The sequence below is a fragment of the Syngnathus floridae genome, chromosome 13, assembly GCF_059516105.1.
Source record: "Syngnathus floridae isolate MCC-2025c chromosome 13, RoL_Sflo_1.0, whole genome shotgun sequence".
In the NCBI taxonomy this organism is placed as follows: domain Eukaryota; kingdom Metazoa; phylum Chordata; class Actinopteri; order Syngnathiformes; family Syngnathidae; genus Syngnathus; species Syngnathus floridae.
Genome location: NC_142425.1, coordinates 2,763,188 through 2,778,691, shown reverse-complemented (window position 1 = coordinate 2,778,691; position 15,504 = coordinate 2,763,188). Strand labels below are relative to the sequence as shown.

Below are 15,504 nucleotides of genomic sequence, written 5' to 3'. Positions count from 1 at the left end.
ACTTCGTATTCATCGCTTCAAATGTGATGGTAACCAAGGCCGTTTCTCATGCATCTCATTGTGCATTGCACTTAGAAAATTTGAACCGGGCGGCGTGCGCGAGTGCGCGGCCCGCTGGAAGTCGAATGAGGCGCCGCGACCACCTCCGCGGTGCTTATAAACAGCCGATCCGCTCGGCGGGGGCTATTTTCGGCCACTTGGCTCGTACGCACGGCCTCCCGGATGTGCCGGGCGGGTGCGCGAGCTCGCCGGCCGCTGGAAGTCGAATGAGGCGCCGCGACCACCTCGCGGTGCTTATAAACAGCCGATCCGCTCGGCGGGGGCTATTTTCGGCCACTTGGCTCGTGCGCACGGCCTCCCGGATGTGCCGGGCGGGTGCGCGAGCTCGCCGGCCGCTGGAAGTCGAATGAGGCGCCGCGACCACCTCCGCGGTGCTTATAAACAGCCGATCCGCTCGGCGGGGGCTATTTTCGGCCACTTGGCTCGTGCGCACGGCCTCCCGGATGTGCCGGGCGGGTGCGCGAGCTCGCCGGCCGCTGGAAGTCCAATGAGGCGCCGCGATCTCCTCCGCGGTGCTTATAAAGTGCCGATCCGCTCGGCTTGGAGCTATTTCCGGCCTCCCGTTGGTGCCGGGCGGCGTGCGCGAGCTCGCCGGCCGCGATCTCCTCCGCGGTGCTTATAAACAGCCGCATGCGCACGGCCTCCCGGAATTTGAACACATTTCGTCAATAAATTTCGCATATTGAATTTTGAAGTTTAATATAATGCAACAATTGAGCTCGACTTATACAAAGGATATATCATAAAATCGTAAATTTCCGTCGAATTTTAGGGGGTCGACTTATACACCGAGTCGACCTGTACACCGGCAAATACGGTAATAGTTTCCATCACTTCAGCACTTGCAGGTCAGATTTATTAAATATGTTTATCTAATGAGGCGAAATCACATCAAATGGCAAACATTCTGACCAAATACATCATCTTGAAGAATCAGTGAAAGAATGCATCTACATAAAGTAACAAAGAAATCAATAGTATTGTTGGTCTCGCTTTTTTGCTCGTGCATCATGGAGTAAAATTTGTTGTGATAAGTCTTAGGACAGAGCCGAAGTGTCGGTCTGTTAACCTCGATCTGTGACGGGCTTTGTTGACGTTCATGTGGCTGAACGTCTGCTCACACACGTAGGTCAAGCCAAATTGTCTACTCTTTTTTTTTAAACACTCGGCACTCAGTGTCCACCTTTCTTTTCCTCGGGCCACTCATTTTAATGGAAGGATTCCAGGGGAAGGTTTGTCGGTGGTATTAACGTAAAACTGTATCTGAAAGCTCAGCGCGCGAATTACAAGAATGCTGACGTCACAGCCCACACTCGAAATTCGGCAATGATGGATGTAGAGCGCGGAGTGCACTTGTGAGTGTGCACCGAGCTTTCTGACACGGCTTCCGGGAGTAAATGCGCGGGTGGGCGCTTCCCCATCTATTGGGGAAACATAGTGATTGCAGGGAAAATGACCAAAAAGTTTAATAATACAATTTATTCAGGTTTGGCGGGCCGGATTAAACGGCCGTAGTTTGCCCATAACTAGTATAGGGGGTTGGCTCGGATGGTTATTGTAGACAGTAATAACAATGAAATGTATATACTCACTTTGTGTCAAAGACGCACACGATCACAGCAACATACTCAGTCGATACCAGCAACCTTTAACTTACCGCTGCGCACAATCTCCAACAATCGCGATAAGCTGAGGTAACTCACGCAAGACTTAAGGCGAGGTGACGTAACTTTCCAACATTTTACCATCAACATAGAAACGTTTCTAACAGCTATTTTTATTTTTATTCTTTGTGACAGGGGTTTGCAGGGGAGATAAGTTCAGCATTCGCATTAAAGATATTTGGCATATCTTGTGAATGGGTATAATGTCTAGACCCCGAAAGTAAGACGACCCCCACTTTTTCAGTCTTATTTCAATGCAAAAAACACCATCTTATATTCGGGCCAATACGGTACTTTCACCTTTATATTTTGGTTCATGTAGCCTGATCAAAATGAATAAAATTTCTCTGCATGTGCATTCACGTGTAACATTGAAAGAAGTGGAATATTGTGTTTCAATATGTAAATACCATCATTGTCTATTAAGACACTAAAAGTTGACGGAACACATTTAAAGGGCTGCTGTATTTTAACAAGGAAAGACTGATGTGCTTATGGATGAAGATGACTTTTACTTGTGAACATTGAACTTGGAAAAGAATGCATTACATAAATGCACACTTCGATGAAATAGGGCACCATACAAAAGAACACTTACCTTATTTGGGGAAATGAGTTCAAAATATTCCCACACTGGGGAATGATTACGTTTTCTCGCAGGCTCCATGAAAACGGTTCGATTGCAAAGAATCTCGTACTGTAGCACAGAAATTCGAATTGCGCGGGTAAGACACGGGACGTGTTGCCGCTTTAATGTCAGCCAATCACGGCAGCCGACGAAACCTCGTCTGTCATCAATGACGTCACCGCTCCATAATGATACATGCCTCGATACGCGCTCCACTAAACACTTCCTGGATTACGCGATACGCGCTCCGAAGCATCGGACCCCAACATCTGTTTCCGTTCATGACAATAACACTAGATCGTGTAATTTCGTGTAATCGCGACGAGACTCGGTACAGGTCGGAAGTTGACCTTCTGACCACGTGGTGCAGGGACAACAACCTCCTGCTGAATGTCAATAAGACCAAGGAAATCATTGTTGACTTCCGGAAGGGTCACACAACACACCTGCCGCTGATCATCGACGGTGCTGTCGTGGAGAGGGTGAGCTGCACCAAGTTCCTGGGGGTGCACATCAGTGAGGACCTCTCCTGGTCCGCAAACACCTCGTCACTGGCAAAGAAAGCTCAGCGCCGCCTGTACTTCCTGCGGAAGCTCAGGCGTGCATGTGCTCCTCAGGCAGTCCTGTCTACATTCTACCGTGGCACCATTGAGAGCGAACTCACCAGTTGCATCGCTGTCTGGGGTGGTAACTGCACTGAACAGAACTTGAAGGCCCTGCAGCGCATAGTGAATACGGCTAGTAAGATTATTGGTGCTTCGCTCCCCTCCCTGAAGGACATTTACACCTCCCATCTCGCCCGCAAGGCAACCTCGATTGGCAGAGATGTGAGTCACCCGGCTCACTCTTTGTTTGACCTTCTGCCCTCTGGGAAGAGGTACAGGAGCCTGCGCTCCCGCACCACCAGACTCGCCAACAGCTTCTTTCTCCAGGCTGTTAGGGCCCTGAACTCACTACCCCCTTCTGCGTAGCGTGCGGCACTGTTGCGCTATTTTCGGGAATGTCTGCTGTACGCGCACTTGCTCCTTTTTTTTCTGCTCCTCTTATTTATTTATTTATTGTTGTGTTATTTATTCATTATTTATTCAGCACGCTTTTGTTGTACTTGTTTACTTGTTTGTCTGTTGTGAGCCATGTCTTGTCACCGTGGGATGGGGGAACGAAATTTCGGTTTCTTTGTGTGTCTTTGGCATGTGGAGAAATTGACAATAAAGCTGACTTTGACTTTGACTTTTTTTTAACACTACACACTAGTGTAATGTAAAATCAACACTGACCAGTTCTAGTGTTAAATGTCAACTACCACCAGAGTTGTTTTAACTCCCACTTAAATAACACTTTTAAAAGTGTTGTTTTAACTAGATTTAGTGTGGACCAAGGTAGACACTTGTGAAGTGTTAAATTCAACTCCATAGGTGTTGAATTATCCCTGATGGTTTTGCTGTGTTGTCATAAGTGTGTTGTACTTGCTGAAATAAACAAACTCAAATTAAAAAAAAAAACGAAGCCAGGCGAGCAATATGGAAGGAAGCAAAATCTTCGTTCTGGACGCGAGGCGGCACAGCACAGGCGGGATGTGGCGCAGTCGCTGTTGCCAAAGCGGGGGTTGCTCGGGGTCGGGTGTTTACCCGGGATGCCGCTGCGCAAAATGTTTCCGTGCGCGGCCGTGTGCGCATTCCTTCTGTCGCATCGTGTTGGTTGCGGGTCAACGACGGCGGAGAATGAATTCCAGGCCGACAGGGGCTCGCGGGTATCCGAGCGGGCGCGCCGCCAAGCCAACGCGGGCGTGCCGCCAAGCCAACACGGGCGCGGTGCCAAGCGGCGCTGTGGCCACGCGAAGGCCAACAGTCACAAGGCATCGCGGCGCGCACGCCACACCGGAGGCAGAGGAGAGGGACCGCCAACGCGCAACCAAAGCGAGAGAGACACTTTTACCTCGCCTGCCGCCGCATCAACGAGCGGTACCCACATCATTTGTGTTATCGCGTTAGCGCACCCTCCACAGTTTGGAAAGGGACTCAACTGGACCAAAGTCAACCTCCAACAACTCTCCTTTTTCCAAGCATCCAAGCAGATTGAAACTGTGGGCAAAGAAAGATTTTTTTTTAGCTCAGTCTGTGTTAGTTTGTTGGCATGATTTTGGACGTGATAGAAGCAGGAAGGTTTTCTTTGGTCGTGCCCAAGTTTGAAGACGACTTTTTGGCCCTTGTGGCAGTCTGCCCCCGTTCACATGTTAGCGTGGCCAATTTGAAAACTTGATTCCACCAAAATAAACTTGACAAAAACATTAGAAAAGATTAGTTGAAACAGGTTTTTCATAGCAAATAAAACCTACGTTGGCATGTTGCATGAGCATGTTTACTGCCCTCGCGTGAAGTTGGACGGGGCGGCTCCTCTCACAATGGGGGGGGGTTAAACCATGACAGTCATGTTTTCACGGCATTTACAGCCCTTTGTTTTTTGGAAAGTCTTCCGACACAAGTTTAGTTGACACATTCACACATTCGAACACAATTCATGTTTTGAATTTGACCGAACGAGAAAGGACAAAAATGTTGCACAGTGTACCGATCCCTCCGCGTGCGTGTGTGCGTGCGTGCGTGCCTGAACTTAATTTCACATTTCGTTTAACTTGTCGAAAAGGGAAGCGGGAAGCAATTCTCCCGTCCAGGTTACAACCAACGGTTTCACTGCCAGACACGAACACAATCTACATTGTTCCAGTACTACCTGTAATACTACGACAAGAAATTTGACCAGGATAACATGTGTTTTTAATACAGCAATAACAAATAAAGTGAAAATTTGAATATTATTTGAATACAGCAATGATTTGAATCAGGGCTGTGAACTCGGATTTGCGGACTCGGGCTCGGTCATTTTTGCCAGACTCGGACTCGGTGCTAATTTTGACCGAGTCCACCGAGTCCGACAATAAAAAAAGACGTTCAATTTTATTTTCATCATGCTGCTGAGAATGCGCGTAGGAATACTGTCCACAGCCCTGCTTACGATCAATGCGGCCACGTTGAGTTGCACTTAGGCTAATGTTTACATTATGTACCAATGTCAAGGACGATTATGTCACCCAGCTTATATCATTGATGTGTTTCGATAGTTGTAGGGTCGTTACTAATTATTTGTGTTTAGATAAATGTCTGAGCTATAATGGTGTAATTAATGATTAAAAAATATTATCTTACATGTCCTGTGTTTCAGAATGGTTATTTAATTAGGCGAGAGTGTGTGTTTTCAAGCGTTTTGCCTCATGCCAATGGCACTCAGGGCTAAGGGTGGGCTTCAATGACTATTTTTGTAAAGCCACGCATTTAATACCATGTCAAATAATATATTAGAGTGTAGGTTATGTTCCAATGTATCCACTTCTATCGGTTAAATTGTCAACCGTACATTTATGGCTACGCCATAAGTTATCTACGTTATAAACTAGCACAACTCCGGTAGGGCAGGGAAAATGTTATCGATCCCACGTCCGATTGGAACGTCGCCTATCTTTTACGTTCGCGCTCTCAGCAAGGGATCCTATATAAGCCGAACCAGCCAGTGTGAAAGCAGTTGCGTTCGTTCTGCATGTATAATTAGCTATTTTGTCCCTCGGATAATCATGGCATCCAGAAAGAGTCATGTGTTAGCCTCGAATAAAGACTAAGCAGTCACATGAATTAACAAAAAAAATGGACAGCCGGACTCGGACTCGGTGCAAAAATCCGACCGAGTCCACACCCCTGATTTGAATACAGCAATAACAAATAAACTGGACATTTGAATTTGATTTAAATTCAGCAATAACAAATAAAATGGAAGTTTGCAAAACAATTGATATGTTTTTTTAATACAGCAATGTCAAGTTGATTTAGTTATATGTTTTAACAGTTTGAATACAGCAGTGACAGTTTAATCAATTTCAAGACAGTTGGAGTCACAATCCCGAAGGCACGCCGGGTAACGTCCACAGCAAAAGGTGGCACTTGCACCGTCCGATGACACAGCTAATCTTCTCCCATGCTGGCCTCCTGTAGCTTAAAAATTTCTCATTGAGTTCAGACATCTCAAGATGAAGCATTGTCATCATCCAGCCTCTCTGCTCTCAGCCCTCAGGTTGCTTTTCAAGGCGGGAAGTCCCTCATTTCCAAGGGCACCAGACTTTGTTCCTTTCAACTTATTTTACAGGTGCAACCCCATGAGGGTCAATGTCAAGTGGAGATGGTCTGGTCGATTATACCAGTGTTTCCCCGTGAGAGCTGTTCAGCTGTGTCATGGGAAATTGTCCGATATTAATTATGGAGAGCATTGTAAACAGGATCGCCAAAACACTGGTTAGTTAGCGCAAAACCTGGTCAGCCACTTACTAATTGCACGTGCATGGGGAATCGGGGAATGTTTAGATTTCATGTTGTGTGGGTCTGATTTTGCAGCATTGGCATGTATTCAGCTTATTTGTGTGCTGCTGTATGCTTTTGATAGCAGTGACGCTCTGACGGCCACGATGCATTTGCGAACTGACGGAAATCCATGCATGCATTTCGACTGGAGAACCTTGATTGCGCATTTTTCACCAACATACATGAAGTACACAGTCAAGTCGAGATACCTTCACTGTGATAACCACTCAGCTGCTGCCAGAAAAGCAGGGTGTCTTTAAACATGACTTTGTTCTTATTGTCGCAAATCGCGCTAGTCTAAAACAGTAAACGCAGTCATGCTGATTCTTTTAGATTTTAATCACAATCACCTTACACTGTCAAAACTGTCACTGTTATTAGAAAAAAAGAAATACAATTAAAAAAAACAATACATTTCTTTTTTATTCCATTATTCAGCTCTGTCCGTCCGCCCGACCCCCCCCCCCTCTGTACAGGTATATGACTTTGATCGTATAGCAGTTTCACGTCTTTCGTCGTAAGATAACTAATTTTAAGAATGAACCGGGTGTAACACTTTTGTAACACAGATTTTTGGTGGTGGTATGCTTCGAGATTTTCTCCAATGAAAAGATGTGACATGGATAAAAAAACATTGGGAAACACTGGATAACACTGAAAACTCTAGTTTAGAAGATCCATAGATTATGATACAATTGGGGAAGTGCCTGATCCTGCCACTAGGAGATCTGCTCGTGGTGCACCCTCAAGACTGCAACTCCCTCTCATTTATGTATTACACTCTCAGCAATTCAACATTCCACAATAATGTTTATGTATTTTGGTATCAACATGTTGAGTTTTTGTAACATTTGCACATATCAGCAGCACAGGCACCAGCCTGCATTGTAGACATAAACAAGAGATTTCTGTTCCTGTACGTATTTGACACCAGCCACTGGTAGCATGTGGCTCCTACTTATTTGCAGGTGTTCAAATATCGACAGTCTTCGAAGCCCAAGGCTATTTTGTCTCAGTCTGAATAAATGCTGTATGTTAGGGGGCATGTCAAGCATGTCCCCAGTTTGGCTTCTCATTTTTCTTCTTCAATACAGAACTTCTGTAGGGTGTGTGTGCCATTTGTTTATTTCATAGTCACAGATAGAAAAAGACTGATTTCAACTGTTACACATTCACAAACATTTTCAATAAACATTGACATACTCAGTAGTTTTTCAAAAACAATGTTGTTTTAAATTTCGATTTTGACTCCACCGCCTGTTTTTGTTGCTTCTGCATCTGTGAACTTATATCCATCGAGGTGGAAACTCTGTATTTTCTTTGTTCAACGTTTGATCAACATTTTTGATATTGCAGAAATGTTGGGACATTTGTCCAATGTCTAACGCTACTCCTGCATTCCTCAAAGTTGGTATTAAACTCATGATAAATTGATCTTCCCAGTTGTAGCCACATTTGTCTCAATTTACGTATTTGTCCAGTTCATCCATTCATCGTTTTGATCAGCACTGGTTTAGTGCTTTCTGAGGATGATTCATTCAGCTTTATATAGATTTTACAATTTGTCAATCAAGTGCTTTGTATTTTTCTTTGCTTTTCCAGCTGGTGAGCTCTCCATGTAATTTTAACGTTTGTTAGTTGAGATTATCGTTAATTTGATCCTCTTAGATTCTTTCCCTGTTTCAGTAGTATGTTTCATCATAGGTTGATGTTTATAAATCTCTGTGGTACTACACGATTTTCACTCACCCTACCCCCAGTTAACCCCCTTTTGGGAAGAAATCCTCAGAAATCCACATTTGCCTTCTCCAGCGCTATGTTTTTTGTTGTAAGGAAATCCTCCACTTTGTTCCAGGGATCAATTTTCTACCTCGTCTCCACCATCTGTCCCATTTTCATGTCTAGCGAGATCTTTAGCCCAGGGATAATGTCAGGTCTAAGCACCATCAGACACTTATTAAACACTGAGAACTAAAGGAAAATGTGCTTTCGGGAGTTTGCAAACATATTTTTTAAGATTGTGTTAAACTTATAATCATATTAATATCTAGTATTGGAGTGCTCGTGTGGATTGGTGGGGGGTGAAGAATGTGCAGGAAAACTGCATGAACTTGTTTTCTTCGAAGTGTTGTGGAATAGGCCCGGATAGGGAGTACCGGACGAGAACACCTCAAGGTCGGTGAGGAACGAAAACAACAGCACGTCTATGTGGCCGGGCTTTGAGGGGAAAACCCAACCGCCTGACCCCAGCAACACCTGGACGGGGAGGAGATGGCCATCGACCAATCATCTCACAATGTTTTGCATGCTTTAATATTCATATTGTGTTTCTTCAAAACTGGGCAACCCGGAAGAATGTGTCGTCTTTTGGTGGTCACAAAAATGCACGAGTTTTAGTGTGAGGGACCCGGGACCCAGGCCTGTATTAGTGCGCTTTGTCAGGAATAAACAATTGGTAAATTTGGTCTGATTGATCTACTGGTCTTCTCTTTGACAGAACGAACTCGCAAAATTGTTAGGTGCGCCAGTGTGTGGATTAGGACATAGCAATGTATGTGTTAAGTGTTGATCGCAATTTGGAGTCAGATCAATAACTAAAATCCGTAACCTAACAATTTCTTGGTGACCGCGGACGTGATGTCAAGAGAAGGGTAATTGACAACTCGTGGTCTTTAGCCAAGACACCGGACAGTGTCAGGGACACTGTCTCCCGGTCGGCAAACCGTTTGGAATAAGCGCACAACGTTGAGCTGGTACGACGTCTCCTCAACCCTGAGCTCATCACCGATAAGGTAAGCAGAATACCTGTTACTATAAGTCAAAATGCTGCAAATTGAAAGAGGAAATTTAAGAGGAGACTGTCGTTCAGATCAAATAAGGTGTGCATGAAGTTAAGATACATACGGTGAATAAGTTTGGAACTTAGGTGTGTAAACGTGTGCGGTAAAGTCAGGGACTTACGCGTACTACGGATAGGTCAGGGACCTAGTGCTTCGTCGTGGCGGACAAGGGTGCGGTGACGATCGTATTCAAATAGCTGGGGTTTTTAAGAGATCCCCGAGGGGAAGTGAGGCCTCCTCAAAAAATATCCGGTGGTAACAGTTCCTCCTGTGAGAGATCAGACCGCTAAAATATCCAAAATGAACCAAATTGGGGGGAGAGTGTGTGTGCGCGCAGAGGATCCTCATGAATGGGTGTGTATATCAGTGTGTGTGAGTGAGATGTGTGTTCTATGGAAGAAATCAGTAATGGAGAATGTTTAGGAGGCTTTTGAGCGGTAATAGGGAAATTGAGAAGTGGACAATGGTGTGTTTAAGTTGGTTAGAGAAACTAAGATGAGCAAGGTGTGGCAGTAGAGAAAATAAGGCGTGTGACAGAAAGTTACTAGAACGGTGGCTTGATAGGATGAGAATAAGAGACAACAAATGATGTGTAGAAGACATTGAAAGATGTCGAATGTGAACATGATGAAGGGCGCAACAGCAAAGTTGGCCTGCCCTTTGAGAGGTTGAGACTGATGAGCGTGCCTGCACTAGCGCGTAGTCGCGGGTCTGGGCTGTGCGCGTGGGCCTGTGCTATGCTCGTGCGGGCGGTGGGCCGGCATCATGATTGTTGCAGGAAATGGCCAGCCTGTAGCCAGTCAACATTGATGCCGCGCCCCCCTCGCACGGGGGGTGCTATGGCTGCGGGCGGGGCAGGGACAGTGTGAGTTTCTCAGTGAATGTTTGAAGCAGTGAGATTGAAGGAATGTATATGCTGGTGTGGAAGCGCAAATTGTGAGTGGTATCGACCGATACAAAGTGGCAAAGAAGCTACATGAGAGATGGATTCGAATCCCTTTGTCTGTGTGTTCTGTGTTGGTGCGTAATCTCTGTAAAATTTGTGTCAGTCTGTCGTCGTTCGTCTGAGCTCTGTGTGCGCGCTTTGTGTATTGGCGTGCGTGCGTGCGGATGCGTGTGTGTGTACATGCGGTTGTGTGCGCGCTCGGTGTGCGCGTTTATGTGCACACCCTGTGTGGGTGCGGGCGTGTGAGGAGGAAGACGGCATTGATCAGAGAATGTTCAAGAAAGGGGGGCTCACTCGTAAATAATGATAAAGATAGGTTAGCAACACGAGCGATTTAGAGGTTCAAAAGAAAGACAATTAAAAGAAAATAATATTTTTGATTTGGACAATTGCAGGCTAACAAGAGCATGAGAAAGAAGAGCTGAGATGCGGGATCCAATTTGATCGGGGAGATTGGAAATTCACAGCACCATATTCTAAGGCACATTTTTGAGCAAGCATGACACAGGTAATAACGTTTGAGAGGTCAAGACATAGATCAGGGCTAGATGTAGAACGCAGACCTTGATGAGTTAATTTTGAATAATGATACTGAAGACACAATGTACTGTCGCATTAAATTGGAACTATAGACTAAACGTAGCTCGGAAATAGGATGAGTTGCAGGACTTTAAATATAAAGACGAGATCGTTGATACTAGGAGAATTTGACATTTGGTAAACAAACGTTACTAGTGAATTAATGGCAGCAGCTACATTTGGAAATAGTCTTACAAGTTTGATGTCCTAGTCTGTCACTCTCAGTGCCACGATCCCTGAAACTCGATCCCGAGACTCCGCCTGCAGCCGTGGACGACTACAAAACGGTGCCTGGCTTTGAGGCACCTTTGACCTTTGGCAAGGACAAAGAAAGACTGTTGTTGTGCTTGGAGGGGGCAAGTACACCCCGGAGGAAAGACAACATCCTCGGGGACGAGAAAAGACAGTGAGAAGCGGAGGAACTCACAATGATGAAAATGGACTCATTTGAACAATGGACTCATTCGAGAGTGATGGATGGGTTGGCTCTGAAGCAACCACAAAAGAACACCAACTTGAGAGTGTGTTAAGGATCGGACAGTACAGCCAAGTGCGTGACGACGGACTTTATTGGAAGGGGATGATGGGAACAGCCGGCGCTGGAGCGGCGATCGGGCTGGAGAGGACAAACGGTTCTGCGGGGGTTTCGAATAGTCAAGCGAGTCAAGTTTCTCCGGGACTGATGAGCAAAGCAGCATCAAGGGACAGACTGGCACTCAGTTCTGCGCTGGCGGCGCTGATATAGCGCTGTCCATGAACCCGTGGCAGGTGACGGTGATTCCACTGACAGGGGGGGGCGTGGTCCCGTCGCAGGTGGCACCAGCACGTGACAGAGTGTGAGGTGCTGCAAAAGAAGTGTCCGACGGCCAAATCGCACTCCTTGCTGTGGCGTTACCAAACTGGGTGGAGCTTGGGTCAAGGTGGACAGGAGCTTCATTGTGCACTGAGTTTGACAGAACTGAGGAGATTTGATAAAAATTTGAATAATGCGTAGAGTTACAGAGAAAAGCATCATAGTCAGAGTTTGAACAGATTTGGATAAAACAAATAGGCTAAAACGGTAAGAAACAAGAGCGAGATCTGATATTTTGGCTCGTCAGGCTTAAGAAGTAGAAGTTGAGTTAGATACATTTTAGAATAGGACATTTGGACCAAAGTGGATTCAGTCAAGAGGAACAGGGGCATTTTGGCATTTTAACAGGGATTGACAGCAAGGGAGATTGAGGATAGAAGATCTGGACAGCAATGACGTAAATTACATTAAAAACTGCCCATTCTAGGGAGAGGGCTTGGCGCTCCCTGTGTGGAGCTGCAGCTTTGCAGAGGGCGGCAGACCGCGCGAGGGAGTGGATGAAAGGAGTGGAAATAGGTGACGATTTAAGGAAGCAGGGAGAGGTGCTGGATGGTGTGACAGGCAGGATTTTTAGTAAGAGAAAAAAGGGGGGAGTGAGACTCGCCAAGAGGGGCAATAAAGAGAAGCAGACTGAGAAACATATTTGAGCTAGACAACAGGAAAAAGGGGGAGAGCCAAATGATGACGTAAAAATCCAGAGGGAATAGTCGGACCCATCTTTATTGAATTTAATTAGGATAAGTAATAGAGATCGAGTTTGTAGGAGCAATCTGAGGTTATGGAGGCTCCCCTGACACGCGGGTCCCACAGTCGCCCCCCCAGATAGACATATATGACAATTTGCGATGAATCTGATGGGCGAGTTTATGGAAAATTGAATTGGAGATTTTACAATAGGTCATGTTGACAAGTATGTCCAAATGTGAAGAGTTACTATTAGGAGCTCTGCTTTGTTTTTCTGTGTGACTTGATTTTTTTTTGCAGCATCAGCCACCAGCCAAGGAGCGGATTGCGCGTTGCTTGCGGAACTTGTTTTCATTCTTGCAGGTTGTCGATTGCGTTCGTGGAAAGTTTGTGTTGGATTTACAAGAATATGTTAACCCTTGCCCTTTTGGTTTTTATGATGAACTTGTTGATGACGTGGTTTTCAGGACATGATCCGCGGGCGCCAGGATTCATTTTATGACTGTTTTTATTTTGATACTTGATGTCTGTTTTTGTTTTTGTGTGTACAAATGTCCGCTGTCAGCAGGGCTATAAGCTCACTGACAGGAGTGCGATGATTTTTGTTTGTGTTGCCGAGTGTGTGTGGTGGACAGTCAAGTTTCAAGGACTTGGGGTGATGGTCCCGGGGCCCAGATGGTAACTGGAGGTTCCGCGGGCCTGGCTAGAATGAGTGTGGTGATGAGGGGGGACGCTTTGCAGGTTCCTTTTGATACGTAATGACACATTGGGTGAATGTGTCAAAGGGGGAGTGGTAAAATAGAAATGGGTGAGTAGGTTTCAATTTGTAATTGTGATATACAAAGTTTTTTCCAAATTCACTTGTTCTCAAGCTTTAACAGGACATGCCAGAATTCACCCAGCAGTGATGGAAGGAGCAGAGGAAGACCAGTGACATCTGGTTGTGGTGTGGTGATGACAAATTATAGGATCGCTTGCCGAAGAATGCATCAGGTATCTGTGCCCTCGTGTCTTTGATAATGCCTATGGTGGTTGTCCCCATTGAAATACAGAATCTCAATTGGAACCTGGAGTCCCCACTGGCGGGGCTCCTGAAGCGAGCCAAAAGAGACGTTTTGCCCCCGTGGTTGAGCGACGACGATCCAACATATATTGACACTATAGGAGTGTCCAGGGGTGTGCCAGATAAGTATAAACTCGTTAATCAAGTGTCCTCGGGATTTGAAAGTATCTTCCTATGGATCACTCCCAATAAAAATGTAGACCGTACTAATTACTTTCATTACAATGTCCAACGACTGGGTAATTATACAGCTGAATCATTTGCCGCAGTTCATGAACAATTGGCTGCAACGTCGTTAAGGGCGTTCCAAAATAGAATTGCGTTGGACAGGCTATTGACTAAGGAACATGGTGTGTGTGGAATGTTGGGTGATGCATGTTGTACTTTCATCCCAAACAACACGGCACCAGGAGGCCGACTGACCAAGGCGTTGGAAGGACTAAGGACACTGAACAAAAAGATGAAAGATCATTCAGGCCTACACACCGATATTTGGTCTGATTCGATGAAAACGTTCGGAAGCTGGAAAGGCCTCATCATGTTTGTGCTTGTTGCTGTGGCTATTTTTACTACAGTTGTGATTTTATGCAGTTGTTGTTGTATTCCATGTATTAGGTCACTCACTGTCCGGTTGATCGAGAAAACCGTTGGCCCGTTGCCACCGATGGGCCAATATACCCTGGTGACTCAACATGAGCAGCGGGGGGAAGGAAGGACCGACAGCGCGCTGGTAGCTGTTTGCTAGAGTAATGGGTGATGACCTCATAAATGAGGTCATGAGAGGGAATAAAGGAAAATGTGCTTTCGGGAGTTTGCAAACATATTTTTTAAGGTTGTGTTAAACTTATAATCATATTAATATCTAGTATTGGAGTGCTCGTGTGGATTGGTGGGGGGTGAAGAATGTGCAGGCAAACTGCATGAACTTGTTTTCTTCGAAGTGTTGTGGAATAGGCCCGGATAGGGAGTACCGGACGAGAACACCTCAAGGTCGGTGAGGAACGAAAACAACAGCACGTCTATGTGGCCGGGCTTCGAGGGGAAAACCCAACCGCCTGACCTCAGCAACACCTGGATGGGGAGGAGATGGCCATCGATCAATCATCTCACAATGTTTTGCATGCTTTAATATTCATATTGTGTTTCTTCAAAACTGGGCAACCCGGAAGAATGTGTCGTCTTTCGGTGGTCACAAAAACGCATGAGTTTTAGTGTGAGGGACCCGGGACCCAGGCCTGTATTAGTGCGCTTTGTCAGGAATAAACAATTGGTAAATTTGGTCTGATTGATCTACTGGTCTTCTCTTTGACAGAACGAACTCGCAAAATTGTTAGGTGCGCCAGTGTGTGGATTAGGACATAGCAATTTATGTGTTAAGTGTTGATCGCAATTTGGAGTCAGATCAATAACTAAAATCCGTAACCTAACAGAACAGAGAAAATAAGACAACCAGTTACAGTCTCAGTTCCAGTCTCAGTTCCAGTCTCCATCCATTCTGGAGCTCTCTGTTTTTGCCCCCTCCTTTTATTCTGTTTAGGATGCCCTGGTTACATAGGTGTTGTGACACTAAAGGATGGGGATTACAAAACTGTAGCAACGCTGTTCAGCTAACATAGCAATACATGGATTGTTGTTCAAACAGATAGGAGTCGGTCGTCACGTTGTTCAGCTGATAATCCAATAAATGGATTGTTGTTCAAACAGATAGGAGTCATTTTGCCACGTTGTTCCTCTTCAGCTGGCTGACCCCTCCTCAACTGTCTGACACCTCTACGGCCATGGTT

The 15,504-nt window shown here is 45.6% G+C and overlaps 1 protein-coding gene across 1 annotated transcript in view; it reads left to right on the top strand.

Annotated features, from left to right (window-relative positions):
* The window catches only part of nfic (nuclear factor I/C), a 185,308-nt gene extending 171,954 nt beyond the window's left edge, over positions 1-13,354 (top strand). Inside the window, exon 13 of the mRNA XM_088394008.1 lies at positions 13,226-13,354. Within this exon, the coding sequence (XP_088250134.1) occupies positions 13,226-13,339 (114 nt within the window). The 3' untranslated portion in view covers positions 13,340-13,354. The remainder of the gene's footprint in view (positions 1-13,225) is intronic.
* Positions 13,355-15,504: the final 2,150 nt, after the last annotated feature.